Source organism: Lissotriton helveticus, chromosome 3_2, assembly GCF_964261635.1.
Source record: "Lissotriton helveticus chromosome 3_2, aLisHel1.1, whole genome shotgun sequence".
Lineage (NCBI taxonomy): Eukaryota > Metazoa > Chordata > Amphibia > Caudata > Salamandridae > Lissotriton > Lissotriton helveticus.
Window position 1 is genome coordinate 261,585,585 of NC_136062.1, and position 22,466 is coordinate 261,608,050.

General features: G+C 47.5%; 1 protein-coding gene across 1 annotated transcript in view; it reads left to right on the forward strand.

The window, feature by feature from the left end:
• The first annotated feature begins 22,069 nt into the window (after window positions 1-22,069).
• The window catches only part of AQP9 (aquaporin 9), a 257,451-nt gene continuing 257,054 nt past the window's right edge, over window positions 22,070-22,466 (forward strand). The window contains exon 1 of the mRNA XM_078685164.1: window positions 22,070-22,284. Coding sequence (XP_078541290.1) covers window positions 22,183-22,284 — 102 coding nt within the window. The 5' untranslated portion in view covers window positions 22,070-22,182. The remainder of the gene's footprint in view (window positions 22,285-22,466) is intronic.

Genomic DNA, 22,466 nt, shown 5'->3' on the forward strand with positions numbered 1-22,466 from the left:
TTACAAAAGGCAGAGACGTATGTCTTCATCTGGGGCCAGTAGAAATGGGTGACAAGCCTGTGATAGGTCTTGTCTTGCCCCAGATGTCCTGCGAGAGGCACGTCATGAGCCAGACCCAGTAGGAAGTTCCTGAAGCGCTCCGGTACCACCAGCACACGGGCTGCACCGGGCTCAGCGAACTTAGGCTCACTATAAAGTAAGTCATCCTCCCAGTAGATCAAATGCTCCTTGGACCCCAGGCCTGCGGCCTGGTCTGCAGCCTGCTGCCGCACACCAATGAGAGAAGGGCACTCCTTCTGAGCCTGGCAGAATTCCTCCCTGGAGGGACCACCCTCTTGCTGCCACTGGGACAGCTCAGGCAATTCCCCTAGTTCGGCCACCTGCTCCCCTGTAGGTTCCAGGGCATCCCCTTCCGGGTCTGCCTCCTCCTGGACCGTGGGAACAGTGGGGGCCGGTTTCCCGCGCCCTCTACCCCTTCCTCTCTTGGCAGGTCCCTGGGCCATTGTTCCAGGCTCCAGCTCTGCTAGACCGCCCTCTCTGGCTGTCATTGCATGGGTGGACACACAGATCCACGCATGCAAACCCAACATCTCCAAGTGAGTCCTGTGCTCCACCTCTTTCCATGGGGAGCTCTCCAGGTCATTACCTAATAGACAATCTACAGGCAAGGCATCACTTACAACAATTTCCAAAATACCGGAGACTCCTCCCCATTCAAATGGAACTTTCGCCAACTTGCAGTAGCGCACTGAACTGTCAGCTGCCACCACAGGCCGGAGTACCTGGGGAATAATTTGCTCTTCCGACACCCACCGACACCTAACAAATGTCACGCTGGCCCCTGTGTCTCTCAGAGCCTCCACCACCTGTCCATTGATGGTCTCCTTCTGCCCGTATTTCTTAGTATTGTGAGGCAGCAAGGTTTCCTGGGCCATCTCTTGGTCTCCTAGAGAGACAAGGGTCATCAATGCTAACCCCTCCTCCCCACTAGAAATCAAATCCCCTCCCAAAGCTACACTGGCCAACGCCGGAGCTGGAGCTGGAGCACCAGTGGGTGCTGATTTCTTCTTTGGACAGCTTGGAGCAATGTGCCCCACCTCCCTGCATGAATAGCAAGTAAGGGTCTTTTTGTCCTGCGGGCCCTTATGGGGCCAGGACTTCTTAGGCTTGGGGGGTTGAGACACCTTCTCCTGGGAACTACTTTGGGGCCCTTTAGAAGACTCCTTTTGATTACCCGTGTCCCCCCCACTCTTCTGCTGGGGACCCTGTCCACCTTTGGCTGGGGTACTTACCACCCCCTTGTGGACCCTGGTGCTTGTCCACCGGTCCGCCTCTTTAGCAAGCTCACTGGGATCAGTTAACTTGCTATCCAAAAGATGCTGGCGCAGCTCTGGGACACATAAACTACTTAAGTGCTCCCTACTAATCAAGTGACACAACCCCACATAATCAGTAACTTTGCTGCCCTTCATCCAACCTTCCAGTGCACGCGTGTACATACTCACACACTCCACCCAAGTACTTGAATCAAGCTTCTTGAAGTTCCTAAACTTCTGGCGGTACTGTTCAGCAGTGAGCCCATACCTGAGGCACAAAGCCTCCTTCATGGCGGAGTAGGACAAAGCATCCTTTGCTTCTAAGGGTGCCAAAACATCCCTCCCAGAGGCCTCAAAATGCTTCCACAATCCTGCTCCCCAATTCTTCTCAGGCACTTCATTCATCTTTAAGGCAAGTTCATACGCTCTGAACCACGCATAAATATCCTCACCCCTCTGATAATTCTGTACCAGATCCTTTGGTATGTATACCTTACCCGCCTGTACTGGTTGTGCGCTGCCACCATTAGAACTGGACACCCTCTCTTTATATTTGAAGTCCAACTCCTTCATGCTCCTCTCATGAGCCAATTGGAGCTTCTTTTCCTCCAAAGCGAGAGTATGTCTTCTCTCCTGCGCCGCTCTCTCCTGCGCCTCTTTCTCAACTTCCAGGCGCAGTCTCTTCTCATCGGCTTCCGCTCTGAGCTTTAAAAGCTCAATCTCATGGGCCCTAACTCGCTGATTCTCCTCTATTTCCTCTGGAGACATAACCCTACTGGAGTGGTCGCTGCCGGTCCTAGACCCTGGCTTCCTCACTGGCAATTCACTGGGCAAAAACCCATTCTCCTGTGTGTCTCCCTCTCCAGTAGCAGCTTCCGGGGCACCATGTTTGGCCTCCCACCAGGCCCTCAGAGCTGTCCGTAGCTCTTCCTTATTTGCGCCGCCCCTTACTGGGCATTCAAGCTGTTTGCAGACTTTCCTCAGTTGCTCCTTGTTATAGGTTAACAACTCTCGGATTTCAAATTCCACTTCCACGTCTCCATTCACGCTTGGCGCTTTCCGAGACATGATGCTTCCTAACCTTTTCAACTAAAAAGGTTTCACCAAAAAGAAAAAAAATCTTGTGCAACCTGTTACTAAACTAGACTAGTGATGTACAAGAGTTCACTGCCGGTCAAGTGCAATTATTAGTTCAAAAATCCGCACAGCGAGCCACCAATGTTAGAACCGGGAGTCTCTGGTTGGCAGAGGTAAGTACCTTAGCCCAAGTAGGGACCCCTGGTTCTGGTCAGGGTGACGGAATAACCCTCTGAGATAACCCCTGCTCACCCTCTAGGTAGCATGGCGCGAGCAGTCTAGGCTAAACAGAGGCAATGTGGATAACATTTGCACTTAACACAACAATAATCCCCAATCCACCACAAACTGAGACCACACAGGTACGTATATTTTATAGAAATATATAGCTTTATCTAGTTTCAGCATGTAAATGAAGCAGTTGCATGATAATCACTTCTTTAGACAACTTAGCATTTCATCTTACAGGTTGCACTTAATTTCTAGGATGGTACTTGTAAATAGGCAGTTCTTGTCATTTAAAACAATAGTCTCAGGTTCCAAACAAAAACAGTCTCTAGTCTCTCAGATCAGGAGTCTCAAAATAATGCTCCTGATTCCTATTCATTCCACTCTCCAAAACGAGCAGTAAAAAACAGTGCCAAAGCGAAGTTATCCACCACCAACCTCTGTAGGCGCTTAGCCCCCCAAGCGCGGCAAGCGCGCCTCCCCCGGTATACGGGGGACTTCTTTTCTGCGGTGTGGGGGCTTCCGCGTGCACCGGATGGTCTCAGGCGCCTCGCGCCTAGAAGCGCACACTCGCTCCTTGCCCCGGCCGGTCCCCTGGTGCTCTCCCGCCCGCTCTCGACAATCCAACGAGCGGCGGGGGATGCAGCACCTCGGGGGACGACAGGCCCGGGGCGGGGAACGCACGCAGACTCACTCCCTCGGCGAGGACGGTCAGCCAGCTGCTCCGGCGGTCGGCTCCTCGCTGGGGGGGGTAATCCGGTCGCGCTTCCCTCGGCGGCTTCCAGGCTGCTCCACGCTGCGGCCAATCAGGTCGCGGCCCTCTGGTCGAGCCCCTTCAGTGCCCGGGAGTCAGCCAATGGCAGAGCGGCTCCCGGGGCAGGCTGGCAGTGACGCTCCGCTATTTCGGCCAATCACCGCCCACTACAGTTGATGACGCTGCGCCGCACGGGCCAATCCCGTCGCGGCGTTAGTGAGGGGGCTCGGCTCCCTCCACCAATGGGAGCACGGCGCCTTCGTTCTTTGGCGCTTCAGCTCCCCTTCGCTAGGAAATCCACGGAGGGTGTTTTCTGGCCCCGGGCCGCATCGGTGATTTGGCGGCAAGGTTCCCTTGGGTCCTGGGATCGCTGCAGGACGTCTCTGTGGCCCCCCCAATCAGCAGGAGGGGAAGAATCCTCGTTAAAGGACCACACCACGGTCTCTCCTCGCTCCTGGAATCTGTGCCGATGAGCACAGCGAGCTCCAGACAGCTGGCAATTGGGACCCACGGGTTGGGGCCGCTCCCCACGCGATCTTTCTGTAGTTTATGGCAAAGCTTCAGGAACCTTTAGCCTTGGGTTCCAAGCAGGAGGCCAGCTCTTCTCAGGCCCTTGGAGATTCAAGTTGCAGACACAGCACACAGCAAAGTCTTGGCAGTTTCAAGTAGGCAGGGTCACAGCACACAGCAAAGCCCCTTTCTTCTCCTCAGCTTCCAGGTAGACAGTGGAACAGGTCAGCCCTTAGAGCACACAGCAAGGCAATCTTCCTTTGGTTCTCTAGCCGTCCTCCTTCCAGCCGAGGTTCCTTCTTGGTTGCAGAATTTCAGAATCTCCCCTTCTGTAGTCAGGGGTCCTTTCCTTATACCCCTCAATGTCTTTGAAGTTCTTTGAAGTCTTTGTGCATGGAGGCCCTTGGTCCAGTCTAAACCAGTTCTGGGGGTTGCGGAGCACTGAGGTGTCTCTGGCTCTCTTCTTCCTGTCAGCTTCAGGGCCAGAGGTGTCAGTTGTCCATCAGGAGGGGGCTAGCAGTGGGAGGCAGACCAGCACAGCCCAGCACTTATCAGGCATTCCTTCCTCCCACCTCCCAGGCAGGCAGATGTGCCCTTTCATCCCCGGGATGGCTCCGACCCTCTCCTCTGGGGCTCTGCAGCCCCCCCTGTCACATCCAGACCAGGCAGGCATTCCACAAACCCAGGCACACAGAAAGGTTTAGACAAGAGAACAACCACTTTCTAAAAGTGCTATTCTCCCACACAGGATTTAAAAACACCCTTCACTAAAAGATGTGTCATTAAATTCTGAGTTCAGGGATATCTTTCACTTATGTCCCATCTTGTTCCTATGGGAAGATAGGCTGGTATCACATGGACCCAGCCTCCTCCATGTTAATTTATTTATTTATTTATGAAGCTTATAGAGCGCGCAGCTACCTCCGATGGAGGTGTCCCGGCGCTAAAATTACATGACTGTCCCCATGAGGAGTAACCAAGATCATATCTTACAGAGAAAAAGGGGAACGGTGAGGAGTAGGTAGTTCCAAGTCCTACCGCCTAGTGAACAGCCAGGTCTTGAGTTTGCGGCGGAAGGCTGGCTCAGATTCGCAGAACCTGAGGTCAAGGGGGAGGCTATTCCAGAGCTTGGCGGCAGTGACGGTGAAAGATCTGCCGCCAGTCCGAGAAAGCCTGAATCTAGGAACCAACAGAAGACGGAGGTTATTGGATCTAAGATGTCTGGCTGAAACAGAGATCTTGAGACGCTTTTTCAGATAAAGTGGGCCAGTACCATGGATAGCCCGAAATGTCAGGGTCATGATTTTAAAGTCTATACGTCGTAAAATGGGAAGCCAATGGAGTTCTTCTCGGTAGGCTCTAACTGAAGTACGGGCAGGGATGTTCCCGATGAGCCGGGCTGCCGCATTTTGGACCATTTGCAGGCGGTCAATAAGATAGTGCGGGGCACCTGCATATAGACTATTAGCATAGTCCAGATGGGTGATGATAAGGGCCTGGACTACGGTTTTGCGTGAGGATAGTGGGAGGAAGGGGAAGATTTTTCTAATCATGCGGAGTTTAGAGAAACAGGCCCCTACCACTTTGTTAACTTGGGCATTTCCGGACAAAGAGTTGTCAAAAATAAAGCCCAGGTTACGAGCTGCCTTCACGGGAGAGGGTGGGGGATTCAGAATGGTAGGCCACCAGAGGGTTGCAGGGGGGGGGGATTTTTTACTAAAAAAGAGAACCTCGGTTTTGTCGGTGTTAAGGGCAAGGTGATTGGCTGACATCCAGGAGCATATGTTACCAAGGCAGTTTCTAAAGTTGGAGAAGAGGGAGTCAGAATGGTCTCGAAAGGAAAAGATAAGCTGAGTATCGTCAGCGTAGGAGACCACCCTGACGCCCCAGGATTCAACTACCTTGGCCAGAGGAGCCACATAAGCATTAAACAGTAGAGGGCTCAGGGCAGAGCCCTGGGGCACTCCACACAGGAGGGGTTTGTCTTCAGATTCAAAAGGGTGCATCGTAACCCTTTGGGAACGGCTAGACAGGAAAGAAGTAATCCAGGCCAGCACTGTCCCACCGACCCCTAGCTGCTGTAGGCGGGAGGTAAGTATTTTGTGGGAGACAGTATCAAAAGCAGCGGATAGGTCGAGGAGGACCAACATGGCCTCCTCGCCCCTATCCACTGATTCCCTAATAGTATCAGAAACTTCAAGCAGCGCAGTCTCGGTGCTATAGCCGGATCTAAAACCGGACTGAGTGTCGTGTAGCAGCTGATTTGACTCTAAGTACAGCGCCACTTGTTTCTGAACCACCTTCTCCAGTATCTTGGCGGGTTTAGGCAAGAGAGAAATAGGTCGATAGTTGCTAAAAAGCATAGGGTCTGCACCAGGTTTTTTCAGTATGGGGACCAACCTGGCCTGTTTCCAAACTGAGGGGAATAGACCTTGCGTCAAAGAGGCATTCCAGATGGAAAGGAAAGGGTTCACAAGGATAGGGGCGAGATTACCCATGATTTTGGCAGGAACAAGGTCCAGGGGGGAACCAGACTTAACGTTGCGTAATAAAGCTAACGCGAGGTCAGGAGTTAGCTCGCTAAAAGAGTTGAGAGAACAAGAGGGGAGGCCAAGGCAATCATCAGAGAAATCCGGAGCCATTGCTGCAAAGGAGGAGGAGAGTTTAACTATCTTCTCTTGAAAAAAATCAGACAATCCATTGCAGAGATCTTGAGTGGGAGTAGAGAGGGATTTCAAAGCAGGAGGATTTACGAAGTCATTCACTATGGAAAAAAGAGTTTTGGAGGAATTCTGCGCCTGTTGAATTAAATTGGAAAAGTAAGCTCTCATGGACGAGCGTGTTAGTTTGCGGAACTTACTCAGGGCAGATTTGTAGGCCAATTTGGCTACAGGATGATAGTTCAATCTCCATTTACGTTCCAACTGCTTACACTTGCTCTTCTCCTCACGCAACAGGGGGGAGAACCAAGGGGCAGAAGGACGGGATCTGGAAGAAGTGACGGGGACCAGAGGGGAAACCGAGTCAAGTGCATTCGAGAGGACCGAATTGAATCTCAATGTTTCTGAATTGAGGTTATTTAGCTGGTTAAAATGAAAATGTAAATGAGCTTCCAGGGAGTTACATGTAACTTTGGTCCATTTACGACCTTTAACTCGATTAAGGGGGATAGGGGGAGGAGGGGAAAGGGCCGTGAAAGAAAAAGGGATAAGATAATGATCGGTCCAAGTCAAAGGAGTGGGGGGAAGAGTGGAGAGGGAAGGAAGATTGGAAAAAATGAGGTCAAGAGTATGGCCTGCTATATGAGTAGGACCTGTCACTAATTGAGGCAAGGTGAGTCCTTGTAAGGTTTCTAACAGAGAGGAGGCAAGTGTACAGGAGGGATTATCAATATGAATATTAAAATCTCCTAAAACAGTAAAATGGGAGTGTTTGAGAGAAAAATCGGCGATGGAGTGAATCAGAGTGATAAGGGAGGAAGAGGTGACGGCCGGGGGATTATAGACCAGTATGCCTGCACAGATGGAACAAGCTGGGTCCAAAATTGAAAAGTGAGCGGCTTCGATGATGCCAAGGTTGGGAATTTTCGTGAGGTTTAATTTGAGATGGGATTTAGCAATGATCGCAAGACCTCCTCCGGTCTTAGAGTTATCTCGATTAATGCCAATAAAATGATAACCAGGAGGAGTAGCAAGAGTAATATCCGGTTTGGAGGAGTCTTTTAACCAAGTTTCAGTAAGAAACAATAGGTCCCAATTGTGGGTTTCAAGAGATAGCCATATGTCATGAGCATGGGCTGGGAGAGATCTACAATTGACTAATGCGGCCTTTAAGATGGTGGATGGCTGATCATTGATTTTAGAGGAAAGACACCGAGGTCTAGGTACTATGGGAAGAGAAAAGTTACAGTGAGGGCAGGAATAAACAGTAGTATCTAGGCTAACGATGTTACAGCAAGTAAAGGGGGCACAGGTATCAGGACGGAGGTAAAGAAGTTGATCAAAGGACCAACGAATTTTTTGGGCAAGTGGAGCAGGGGTTCCGGCGTTGGGCGCGGGTCCGGCGCGGACGGGCGCAGACGGGCTTGCCTCTGGCGCGCCTCCGGCGCGCCGCCGGCGCGCCCGCTGCGCCCGCACGCTGCGCGGACGGCCGGTGATGTTGTTTTTATGCATACTTTGGGCGGGGCGGTAGGAGGGTGGGAGGGGCGTCGAGCTCTCCGGCGAGCCTGCCCAATCCAAGATGGCCGCCAAAATTGTCAAGAGGTGTTCCCTGCGCCTCAATGGATCGAGGCTAAGGAAATGGGGTGCCCAGCGAAGTAATCTCGCTGATGGGGGGTCAGAGAAGTATTAAAACACACCAGTTAAAATATAGTACAGTTTTTAAAACGAATTTCGAGTCGATCGTTTTTTTAACAAAAACAGGTGCAAGAGAGCACAATAGACCTCTGGCTTTCCGCCTCAGAGGGAGCAGCAAGAATAACCTCGCGGAGGCGAGTTATGCCCTATTAAATACCCAGGGAGGGCGGGAGGGGCGTCGAGCTCTCCGGCGAGCCTGCCCAATCCAAGATGGCCGCCAAAATTGTCAAGAGGTGTTCCCTGCGCCTCAATGGATCGAGGCTAAGGAAATGGGGTGCCCAGCGAAGTAATCTCGCTGATGGGGGGTCAGAGAAGTATTAAAACACACCAGTTAAAATATAGTACAGTTTTTAAAACGAATTTCGAGTCGATCGTTTTTTTAACAAAAACAGGTGCAAGAGAGCACAATAGACCTCCGGCTTTCCGCCTCAGAGGGAGCAGCAAGAATAACCTCGCGGAGGCGAGTTATGCCCTATTAAATACCCAGGGAGGGCGGGAGGGGCGTCGAGCTCTCCGGCGAGCCTGCCCAATCCAAGATGGCCGCCAAAATTGTCAAGAGGTGTTCCCTGCGCCTCAATGGATCGAGGCTAAGGAAATGGGGTGCCCAGCGAAGTAATCTCGCTGATGGGGGGTCAGAGAAGTATTAAAACACACCAGTTAAAATATAGTACAGTTTTTAAAACGAATTTCGAGTCGATCGTTTTTTTAACAAAAACAGGTGCAAGAGAGCACAATAGACCTCCGGCTTTCCGCCTCAGAGGGAGCAGCAAGAATAACCTCGCGGAGGCGAGTTATGCCCTATTAAATACCCAGGGAGGGCGGGAGGAGCGTCGAGCTCTCCGGCGAGCCTGCCCAATCCAAGATGGCCGCCAAAATTGTCAAGAGGTGTTCCCTGCGCCTCAATGGATCGAGGCTAAGGAAATGGGGTGCCCAGCGAAGTAATCTCGCTGATGGGGGGTCAGAGAAGTATTAAAACACACCAGTTAAAATATAGTACAGTTTTTAAAACGAATTTCGAGTCGATCGTTTTTTTAACAAAAACAGGTGCAAGAGAGCACAATAGACCTCCGGCTTTCCGCCTCAGGGGGAGCAGCAAGAATAATCTATGGAGCAAGATAGCCTTTCAGCAGTGAGCACATAAAATGGCTGCAGCCCACTACCAGAGCATATTACCTGCACTAGTACATGCTCTACCTTATCCATACACTGCACCCTGCCCAGGGGGGTACCTTGAGCCTTCCATAGGGGTGACTGATGTGCACAGACAGGGAAGGGTTAGGCCTAGCCAGTGGGGACACTGGCCAGGCTGACATGGCAGTCACTGACTGCACACAGGCTCTGCGCTTGCAGGCCTGAGTCACCAGTTTAAAGCTACTCATGTGGGTGGCGCAATCTGCGCTGCAGGCCCACTAGTAGCATTTGTCATCTCCAGCCCTGGCACACCCAGTGCACTTTACTAGGGACTTCGTGGTGATACAAATATGCCAATCAGGTATATTCAATCAATATCACAATTCACAGAGGGAGCACTTACATTCTGGCACTGATCAGCAGTGGCAGAGTGTCCCAAGCATCTAAATCAGCAAAAAACGAAATCCAGCACAGCATCAAAACACAGGAGTCAGAGGCAAAAAGATGGGGGAAGAACCACGCCAAAAGGTGTCAGGTCTAACAGGCAGGTTTTTAAAACGCTTGTAGAATTTAAAGGTATCCCAAATGCTTTGCATCTCTTTCTGAAGTCTGACATCTTGAGAGTGCCTCACAGTGATGCATGCACATAATTATTAATAATGAAAAGGATGTAAGATATTTGCTGACATGGATGCTCTGTAAGGAGCAACAGGGCCAGGATTGACAAATCTTGCTTATCCAGGATGTCCTTGGTCAATTTGCTGACTCATTTCCCCCATTTCAAAAGATGCATTTCTTGGACATTATATTTTTATCTTTTCACCTTGCCTGACTTGCCTTGGTTTGTTGATTTGTTAGGCCTCACTGTTGCACTTACCATCAGCTACTCTCTGGAGCACACTGCATACCTGTTGGGTTGGAGCCTCGGAGGTTGCTGTCTCCGGCACCTACTGAGCAGGCTTCTTCTTCACCCTGAGGGGCAGTGATGTTTAGCAGCTCCGAGGCCCTGAGTATTACTAATCAGTGGGCCATGCTGCAGGCTCCACCCTGATGCTGATGGAGCCCTGAGAGTGTGCTTCCTGAGACATCACTATGCCTTGGTTTCAAGCCAAGGGCAGGGCCATCTGATTTGCAGTAGTTTTCAGCAGTTATGTAGAGGTGAATTATGTGTTCTAGATGCCTGAGAATTCACCAAGCTGTTTGCTATGTTTTGCAGCTGCTCGCGGATTCACCAAACGAAGTTCCTCCTGCTGCATGTGCCCTCTCTCAATATGGATTTCACTGTCTGCGGTTTCCACTGCTGCCTGTAGCGGAGAGACAGAGGAACCCAAGGAGGGAGCTTGACCTGGGAGGAGCCGCTCTGGGCTCTGTCAAGAGTGTTTCTGCTTTGCAGTCTAGCTGTTAACAAGTTAGTTGATGCTCTGGTATGAGACATTAATGGTTATTATTCAATTTCTTAACCCACACCATGAAATGAGCCAGGGATTTACCAGGACACCCCCAGCACCTCCAACAGCAGTGGACTTGCACTTTATTGAGATTCCCGCCATTAGGCCAGGGCTGAGGGATCAACAGGGATACCTCTTGGAGAGTGACTTCATACAGGAGTGGACATCTAACAAGGTGAGGGAGTGAAACCCTCATTGTAGTCAATACACAGTAAGCTAGATGATCCCATAGAAGACCAATACTAGACCAAACACTTACTATGTCCTTGAGGACTGTCCTCCTCCCCCAGTAGCGGTCGGTGGTGGGAGTGCTGCCAGGTGGTGATGTGGGGTGGGGAACCGCTGCGGGTCCCCGGGTCCAGCACTCCACTCCCAGCACTGGTCGGGCCTGCCGCTCAGCCCAGGGCAGACGTCGCTAGTAGGCCCCGATGTCGAGCCGCCCCCTCGGACCGATGAGCAGGCGATCAGGCGCGTGGTGGCAGGTGCGTTCGCCGCAGCGAGGCAACGCCAGTGGTAGACGGTTCCGGCCCCAGCCAGGGGGGGTCAGTGCACGCCGGTAAATAACTGCTCCCGGGATCAGGCCCCGCCAGGTTCTCGGGCACTCCATCAGGGCCCAGGCGCCCCGCACCAGCAGCAACCGGCAAGTCTCCGCAGGTCGCGGCCGCCTCAGGGGTCCGCAGCGCCGCCCCCACAGGCCCCCCGCAGTCGGCAGGGCACACCAGCGCCACAGTTCAATCGCCCAGTGCGAGCAGAGCACCCCCGCTGAGTCACCGCAGCGCCAGGCAGGGCCAGGGCCGCCCACAGTCCCCAGAGCTCGAGCAGGGAGTCCCTCTGGTGCCGCGTCCGCCAGGCCCCCGCAGCCACAGGAGGCACTCAGTCCCCTCACCTGTGGGCACACTCGACTGGGCACCGCATCAGCTCCACACTAGGTCGGCCCATCCGCCGCCGCCGTCGATCGGTCGTGAAGCCGGGGTCCCGACCCTCGTCACAGCCGGCGACCGGCCGGCCCTCACCGCAAGGTCGCCACCTGATTAATTGATGCCGGGGATGAAGCAGAGCGCACAGGCCGCAGAAGATGGCCGGCGCCGCCCGCAAGATCTCGGACGCGGCGCGTCTTTGCACCGCCGCTGGGCCAGTCTCACCGCTCCGGGCCGAACTTCAATGCCCGCGGCTTGGGATGTGGTCAAACCCAGTCCATTAGGGCCTGCAGGAGAAAGTAAAGCAGGATAATCGGGGAAGGCAGGTACGGAGCACGGAGCTCACACGTCCATTCTCGCCAGTGGCCAAGCCACGCCCCCACCGCCCGCCACAATGTTAAAAACAAATGCACGCATTTGCATAATCGAAGCGGCAGGCACCGCGCGGTGCCTGCTGCTGCGATTATGCAAATGCAGGGGGGTACCACAGGTACCCCCCCGTGTGCCACCCCCCTTTGGCCGTCACTCTAGGGGCCCACAGGGGGCCCCCGCAGCAATCACCGCCTGCCTTTCCACCGCAGAAAGGCCCCTAATGTAAGCCATCGTAATATGGCTGGCGGTGTCCATTGGACACCGCCACCATATTATTCCATCACCGCCGCGGTCGCAAGGCGACCGCAGCTGTAAAGCGGCGGACGGTCTTTCTGTCCGCCGCTGTCCCCCCCGCCATCCTAATATGGCGGGGGGGGGAGATCCAGGCATTGGTGTCGGGCGGATTGCCTCCGCCAGGCCGGCGGTGCCCACCGCCAGCCTGGCGGAGGCAATCCGCCCGACATCATAATGGGCCCTTTAATATTAAGTCTATTCCCACTAAATCCATCAGACTAAATATCATCTATTATGTACTGCGAGATAACCAGACAATTGTCAAGTAGTATATTGATTCCTTTACCTCACACCTCATCTAATAATAAGCATACTTTCTAACTCAAATAATACTGGGAAAATCTAAGAACACCACAAATAATTTCTTCCTTTTTGCTTATGAATGGCTCAATTTAATACTCCCCGAAATTGGAGCAGCAAGGATGTTTTAGGCAAACTAGAGGACTTTGTATGGGAGGAAAATCTCATCTTTGTGACTAAGGATTTTGCTAGTCTAACACATGCATAAAGCTGGAATCTGGTTTGGAAGTAAATAAGTTCTATCTTTATATATGTAGTGCCAGTTAGTTGAAACATACACAAATGCTACTAAAGATGGCACAATTATTCTTCCATGAAATGTATGTTTGCATGATGGCATCCGGTATCTTCAGAAGCAGGGTCCTCAGCGAGTTTCAGGTTAACCCCCTCTTATGCAAATATTTTCATAGGCTTTTTTGAGAGGGGACATGCCTGGGGCCCAGACACTCACCAGTGGATTATTAATATTCTCTTTTACAAAAGGTGCATAGATGACATCATCATAATATGGAAGAGGATTTACAGGCCTATCATACTTATTTGAATAACAATAGGTTCAATATACATCAGACCTTGAAATATGACAAACATGAAATTGATTTTCTTCATCTTTGGTTATATGTTTCTATTCAGGGTGATATTTTCAAAAAAGAAACAGCATGCAACAGTGTTTTACATGCTTCCAGCTCTCATCCAAACTCTGGGGGTCATTACGATGACGGACAGACTTTAGTCCGTCCGCCATCTTCACGGGGATTGGGACCAACCGCCTATATGGCGGCAGTCCCGCAAGTGCAATTACAAGGCGACCGCCACTGTGGCGGTCTCATTGTGGATGTTTACCATTGCGGTGTGTGCTGCTGGGTGCAGCACCCACTGCAATGGTAAAAATGCAAGTTTTGCATTTCCCTGCACTATGGGGCACATTAGGATGGCGGACGGACCTGCGTCCGTCCGCCACCCCAGAGGAGGAGGGACCGTCCGCAGGGGCAGCGGCGGTCCCTCCGTGTCAATTAGGATGTGACCGCCACCCTGGCGGTCACAGCCTGTATCATTAACATTGCGGCGGGTGCTGCTTGAAGCAGCACACGCCGCAATGTTAATATATGCATGTTTACCTTTGCATGCACGAAGCTGCAGGCACCGCGTGGTGCCTGCCGCTTCGTGCACTCAAAGGCAGGGGGGTACTATAGGTACCCCCCTTGTGCACCCCCATCCCCCTTCACCCCTGGGGGCCCGCAACAGGCCCCCAAAGTAAACACCATATGCCTTTCCACGGCGGAAATGCTGCTGTGGAAAGGCATAGGATCACAGCCATCCTAATATGGCTGGCGGTGTCTGATAGACACCGCCAGCCATGTTAGAGCTTTTCCGCCGCGGTCGGAAGGCGACCGCGGCGGAAAAGCGGCGGACTGAAAACAGATGCCCCAGCCATCCTAATCTGGCGGGGGTCTTTTCTCAGTCCGCAGTGGATAATCCGCATCCTCCGGCCCGGAGGATGCGGATTATCCGCTATCATAATGGGCCCCTAAGTGTGGTGCCTGCCACATGATTAAGGGAAATGTTGGGAGGCACCTAAGTGCAAAACGAACATGCCCCTGCTTAAGAGGGGCCTGCTACAGACCCCCAAAGTACATCACCACCAGCCTGTGAATGGCGGTTGAACAGCCAATCACAGGCTGGCAGGGATCCAGCATCCTAATCTGGCGGATGTTGCCTGCTCAGCACTGCCACTAATTTGTGGATGCCGGATGGGTTGGACCTGTGGCGGTCAGACTTCCCGTCTGCCATCCTTATCTGGCGGGCAGAGAATTACCCCACAATGGCGGTGGATCCGCCACCCGGCAGGCTGCTGGTGGCGGATTCACCGCTATCGTAATAACCCCCTCTGTAATTAATTCCATTCTATAAGTAGAAATGATGCAAGCAAGACAAAATTGCAGTCAGGATTCAAGCTTCTAAAAAAGGCTGTCTCAAATAAAACAAGGATTTCATGACCATGGTTATGACATTAATTGCCTACAAAATGTAGAGCATAGGGCTTTGAAATTAAATTGCAAGCAGACTTTGTCACAGGTTAAGAGCCGATAAGAAATTGGAAGAGGTTTCTTTTCATAACTCAATATATTCAGTGGACATATTTACAATATTTTCAGAAAGAATTGCCACATACTGAAAGGGCTCACCATGCCCACTGGCAGTATGTCAGACAAATCCCAGATGACCTATACGAGAGAAACGACCATCATGGCCAAACATAACAGTAATTGGATTTTAACAAAACCTGCTGATGGATTTTTTGTATGTGGGATTTGTAATTTATGCAATTTGGGATGCAATAGGATGAATGAATTCTGTTACAATGTGAGCATTAAATATACCATCAATAGCTTCATAAATTCCAACACCTCTCACACTGTGTTTGTTTTAGGATTTACCCGCAGTACAATGTATATAGGGAGCAGTATGTGTCCACTCAAATCATGCATACAGCAGCATATAAGGGCTATTAGGAATCATGGTGAAGGATATCCAGTTGCAACACACATTAACGCTGTTCATCTGAACACCCCTACAATTTGGTTTTATGCCTTAGAACAGATCAAATGCAGCAAAAGAGTAGGCAATACCTTTTGATACAATCAGAAGCCAAATGGATTTGTAGACTCAGGACTGTAACTATGGGACTCATTATTAATAATGAATGGCATCATGTGTTTTCGACCTGCCCCTTCAAATAAACTCTGAGAATGTACTTTAAAGGGGAAGGATAGACCTCTCACAATCTCTTGCTGTAGACAGAAGCCCTCAACAGCTACTCTCAAAACCAAACAAAATTAAGAATGTGAGATGCAGACTCATTGCTGCAATTTGATTAGTTTATGTACAGAAAGAATAGCAGTCCTGGCACTTCAGCACCTTTGCCAAGAGGTTTCTGTTTCAAGGTGGCGGAGAAGGGTTCTAAACCCCTGTGTTGCTGAAGGAATTAAAAACTAGGGTGACACTGGCTCAGGAGTGAAACACTCTGCACATGAATCACAATAGTCACTGGACCCCATAAACAGCACACAGTTTTGGTTTCTAAAGGATCAATGAAAGCAGTGGCAGCACTTTGAGGCAGCGGTTTGGGTCACTTTTCATTGTCTTGATCAATGCTGGGTGTGGTGGCGATTTGCTGTTACTACTTGCTTGTCACCAGTGTCCGCTGCACCTTTGTAAGGGTGGCAGTACAATGCAGAGGAGGAGGCCAGTCCATGTGGTATGAGAACAGGGCAGGGTACTCCTATCTTCTGACAGCATGAGCAAGAAGCTCCTGCTTTGCATGTTTTGGGTCACCAATTGGCTGGAGAGCGGTGACTCTCAAAGGAAGGCCTTCTGCCACTGACCTTATCTTCCACCTCCTCCTTGCTGTTGCTGGTAGTGTTAGTGGGGCTGGGGAGCAGAGTGGTATTTGTGCTCACAATTCCGTTCCCCTCCTTCCCCCTCACCTGAATCACCTATTCAGGTGCTAAATGAGAATTGAGAGGCTCTAGGAGCCACTGAAAGGGAAGTGAAAATGAGGTGGAACGAAGGCAGACAAGGTAATTTATGCAGCACTTGAAGATAATTCAACTGGCGCAGGTGCCCATGAAAAACATTATGGATCAAAGTATGTTTCTGGGCAATTTCAGTACTCCCTTCTGCACTTAGGGGTCCAACATGCTAAAAGCTGGTCCTGGGTATTGAAGGAAAAGTCCTTGAGTGGTTCAAATATTATCCTGCTGACTGCTTGTAATTCCTCAAATTGGAACACTTAGGGGCCGATTAGGATGGCGGGCGGACGGACCAGCTGCCAGTGGTGTGGCGGTTCCGCACCGGCGATTAGGATGCCATCGCCGAATCTATGACAGAATATCGACGGAAATAATATCGACCTACAGAACATCGATGCTGGAATATCGAAGGGAAGTATATCGACACCCTATCTACAACATGGTAAGTACAACAAAAATATCGAAACCAAAATATCGATGTTAAAAATATCGTAATTAAAAATATCGGGTTTTTTTCTGTGAAAAAAAAGTAAAATGAAGTAAATAATACTTATAAATAAAAGAAACATATTTAATAATGTTTAAAATTAATAAATAATACATATTGAATAATATAACTTTAATTAAAAATAAACATAACATATGATATGTACTTACCTAATAATACATTTAATTAATTATTTTAATTACTTATAAATTATTAAAGTATACTATAAATTACAAAAATATCTACACACATGAAATAATAACATACATAAAATAAACAAATATATTTAATAAATTAAAAAAATTAAATATTCTTTCAATATTTTTAAACTTAATTAAATACAACAGTATTCAAAATAATACAAAAAACATTAAATACATAAATAAATAAAACTACTATATAAAGTCCAAAAAAAACTACAGTAATGAAAACATTGGATAGCGTAGAATGTAAAATTACTATTCTGACTCCAGAAAATTAAACAGTAGGGAAAGCGTTAAATAGCGTAAGGGTAAAAATTACTATTCCCACTCCAGAGAGTGAAACAGTAGGGAAAACGTTGGATAGCGTAAGGGTGAAAATTACTATTCCCACTCCAGAGGGTGCAACAGTAGGGAAAGCGTTGGATAGTGTATGGGTAAAAATTACTATTCCAACTCCAGAGAGTGAAACAGTAGGGAAAACGTTGGATAGCGTAGGGGTAAAAATAACTTTTCCAACTCCAGAGGGTGTAACAGTAGGGAAAACGTTGGATAGCGTAGGGGTAAAAATTACTATTCCCACTCCAGAGAGTGTAACAGTAGGGAAAACATTGGATAGCGTAGGGATAAAAATTACTATTCCAACTCCAGAGGGTGTAACAGTAAGGAAAGCGTTGGATAGCGTAGGGGTAAAAATTACTATTCCAAATCCATAGGGTGCAACAGTAGGGAAAGCTTCGGATAGCGTAGGGGTAAAAATTACTATTCCAACTCCAGAGGGTGTAACAGTAGGGAAAACATTGGATAGCGTAGGGATAAATATTACTATTCCAACTCCAGAGTGTGTAACAGTAAGGAAAGCGTTGGATAGCGTAGGGGTAAAAATTACTATTCCAACTCCAGGGGGTGCAACAGTAGGGAAAGCGTTGGATAGTATAGGGGTAAAAATGACAATTCCAACTCCAAAGGGTGCAACAGTAGGGAAAGCGTTGGATAGCGTAGGGGTAAAAATTACTATTCCAACTCCAGAGTGTGTAACAGTAAGGAAAGCGTTGGATAGCGTAGGGGTTAAAATTACTATTCCACTCCAGAGGGTGCAACAGTAGGGAAAGTGTTGGATAGCGTAGAATTTAAATATAACATACTTATAAATAATTTTTACATTTAAAATAATGAATAATTACATTTTAAAATAAATATACATCATTTACAAACAATTAATAATTATTAAAAGCAATTACATTTGAATAATTATTTAACAATAAATTAACAACAAATACCAATAAATATTAATTAATAAATATTACTCACCAAATAATAAATATTAAACAATAAACTATTTTTCATTACAAAAAATAGTACTCAAAATTGATTCACAATTAAAAATTATTAAACAATAAAATTATTTTTTATACCAAATAATACTTTTTATAAAACATTGATTACAAATATTTTCCAATTAATAAGAAATAATTACCAATTAAAAATATTAATTGCTAATTAGCAAAATTATTTACCAATTAAATATTTAATTACCAATTACAATTTTTTTCCCCAATTACAAACATGAATTACCAAATAAAAAAATTAAATACCAATTAAAAACATTAATTACCAGTTAAAAAAACTAAATTATCAATTTAAATAATTAATTTCCAATTAATAATTAATTATAAATAAAATAATTATCCATAACAAAATTATAAATCATTAATTAATTACAATTAAATTACTTCCCACCCAAGTCCCCTATAAACCCACAACCCGCCACAGAAATAAAAACAAAAATTAATTAAAATTAATTTATAATTTTTAAAAATTATTAATTAATTAAGTATATTTTAATTACTTCCTACCCTATTCCCCTATAAACCCAAAACCCGCTCCGGTACTAAAACATAAAATTTACTTAAAAATAACATTATTAATATATACAAATAATACACATATAATTTAAAAAAATTAAAATACTTAACAAAAACATATTACACATACATAATTAAATACATAAAAATAATACAAATATCGATATTAGTAACATCGAAATTAGTTACATCGATATATATGCTATCGATATTATCAACTTCGATATTACTTACATCGATATAAATAAATTTGATATTACTTACCTAAGGGTCGATATTCTGTCCAACGATATTCTTGACATCGAAATTCTGTACCTTTGATATTTCGAACTCGATATTTGTGTAGGTCGACAATTAGGAATCGATATTTAGACTGTGTACCGCCATCGCCACCGTGGCACCCTCTATTCCCAGCATTGTGGCGGGTGCTCACTGCACCTCCCGCCACATTGGTGGGAAAGCACTTTGTGCATTATCATGCACAAGGTGACAGGCACCAAGCGGTGCCTTCCACCTTGACAATTACAATGTAGGGGGTACCATAGGTACCCTCCCATGTGCACCCCCTACCCCCACAATACCCTGGGGGCCGCAACGGGCCCCCAAAAGCAGACTCCGTATTGCTTTCCAATGCGGGGTCTCCGCCATGGAAAGTCATGCACCGCTGCCCATGCTAATATGGATGGCGGTATCTAGCAGACACTGCCACGATATCTAGCCCCTTCTCCGCCCGGTCGACTGGTCGACCAGCGGAAAACCGGTGGACGGTCTTTCAGTCCGCCGGGAAATTGGTGGCGGGCGGGGTATGATGTAGGGCGGATTGCCACCGCTATGCGGGCGGTGGCGATCCGCCCTACATACTAATGGACCCCTTACTATCGTACCTGGCAGGCTGAACTCAAGGGGCTCCTGTCTCTAGCTGGAACCTCGGTTGATATCATAAAAAGAATCCAGAAATTTTTTGAAATAATATGCTCATGACATGCAGCTCTATTTGAATATTTAATTTCCTGTTGATATCTCCTCACTGGCCTCAGATCCTCATAGCACACAGTACTGGGTGACAATGCACCACATAAAGTTCAACCCTAAAAAGCAGAATTACTTTTTATTTCGCCCTATGCATCCTTTAGCCAGTATGGGAAAAGCTGATCTCCATAAATCCCTCCATCATTAAAAACACTAAATCTGCTGGTTCAATTGTAGACAATATACGTAATCGTCAGTATCATATCAATACTTTGCCCAGCTCACACTCATCAGGGGATTACACATGTGTTACCTGAACTGTATCTAAAATAAGTTATACTCATAAGCTTTGATGATGTCCTATCAGACTTCCCAAAATTCATCTGTCCCTTCCGAACCCCTCTTTGCATACCACAGCCTGTTTGTTCTCAGAGGCAGACCCTTTAGTCATATCATCAAGATTTTATGTTTTTTGAGTTGACTTTTGATTGATGATCGATTCACTTTCAAACGCACCTGCCTTTTTCATAAACCCATTCACTCTGACAACTCACACTGTCTAGCAAAGACAGTGGAGGGCCTCTGTGCTCTGACTTGCTGTTCAAACTCTTACTTTTGGTTAGAAACATACATCTGACCAGTTCTTCTGGGGCTGCACACCCAAAGTGTGGCGCTCCATACATCAACAATTGTTTCCTCGCAGACTTTCAATAAAAAAATTACAATTCCTCTCCAGCCAGTAATCCTTGAGCTCCTCCCCTAATTTCCCTGCCTCCAGGTGAGAGACAGTTTAGTGCTCTTTGGTTACACATTTGTCATGCTTCAACATACACTATAATGATTCCTCGCTGCAGTACTGAAAATGGACTAATACAAGCTCACATTACATTATGGATGGCCAGCGCCTGGATACACTCACAGGAGACAAGAAGCGCTTTACAAATCTACTGATTGATTGATGGTGCCATCCTGCTGAATATTCCTTGTTCCACGCCACTCTCATTGTTGATATTGACGAATACAAATGTCTTTATTCTTTTAGAGGCTGTGCCAGTGCTGATTGCTGCCTAAGATTATGTCCAGGGCTACTTTTTAAGCTGTGTTTTATAGTTAATGCTTTGGTTTACTAGACGTTTGGCACCAGTTGATCCTGCACGTTAGAGTTTAAAGAGGGAATAAATATGTATTCATTCATTTTGTAATGAATGAATGAATAAATGTACGCAAGTGTTTATATTTCTATGGGGTTGCTGTAATTCTGTTCTATCAATTTACATTGTTAATATTGTGAATTGCGCACTTAAGTAATACTGCTACGCTAATAGGTATTTACTAAATTTACTAAAGCCTTGAACACACAATATAAAAAGTCCACCGTAAATAATAAATGGGACAATAAATATTGTTTTGCACGTCTATTAATGCCAAGAAATGCTTCCGAGTGCAGTACAGAATACAAACAGAATAAAATTGTCGCTTAAGCTTAATCTTGAAATATAGATTAGAAGCATGGAATACACAGACGTCCCCTTACCCAATAGGTCCATCTTTCATTAAGAATCTTTGCCGGTGTTAACAGCTCTAGCTTTTAAATGCAATTGTAGGCTCACCTTTGGCAATGCTTTTTCATGTGACATACTTAATCCCTCTAATGACTTTTTCCATACGCTGTACATGCATAGAAAACGGGAAAAAACCTCCAAGCTAGATGAGATTTGCATGTGGCCCATGCACCACTTTCTCCTCACTGGCAGGATACATGGGATATTTGGAGCAACGTACAAAAAAAGCAATTACAATACATAAGAAGCAGGTGCAGTGCAAACTATCTCTATGTACAGGCACGCATGCATATAATGTTGAAAGCAAAAATGGTACACCATGGCGAGACGAACGAAAAATCAGTGGCATTGCAAAAATAGGAAGAGAGGTCTTTTCCAGCGCATTGTTGTAACTTGGCCTCCCATGGCCACATAATCCTAGTGTATCCGAATAAATGTATATTTTAATTAGAGTTTAGGCAATAATTAGCTTGTTCTGATCAAGGGTTTTCTCTTTTTCTCTGCTCGGAACAATGTCCTCGAGATTCCTAATTTGAGTGCCTAGAACCCCTCGTCCCACTGGTCCCCGGCACCACTGCACCTACCGCATTATTGACAGCTACGCCCCCGTCTAGCAGAGCGGAGGTAGGGTGGACTTTTTTCAAATGAGCTTGGAGGTCAGGCAGAGTAACACGGTCAATGACTTTACAGTGAAATGATTTGGCTGCTGGCGCTATATAAACCCACCCCTTAAGCTGTGCGCGGAAAGAAGATCCCGTTTTCCTTGCATCGTCCTCCGCGCTGGCTCGTGACACTGACAACCACGACCAGACCTGCAGAGGACGACTGGCGCGTGCGGCTCGGCGGGAACAGCGTACAGAGGCCATGGGCACGGAAGCCAAGAAGAGCCTGAAAAACAGGCTCGCACTGAAGAGCAGCCTGGCGAAGGAGACCCTGGCTGAGTTCGTGGCCACATTTGTATTGATTGTAAGTAGAAGGGCCTTTTACTGCAGTAGCAGTCCGTGTTAACGTGTTATTGTTTACTTTAGCAACATTCGTATTTTATGCCTTATGTTTCGATGCCAATAAAAGATCACGTTTGTTGAACATTTCTCGAACCTCTTTACTTTAGAAGCGTGTGAGCGGTACACGTTTCATTTCTTTTGCTG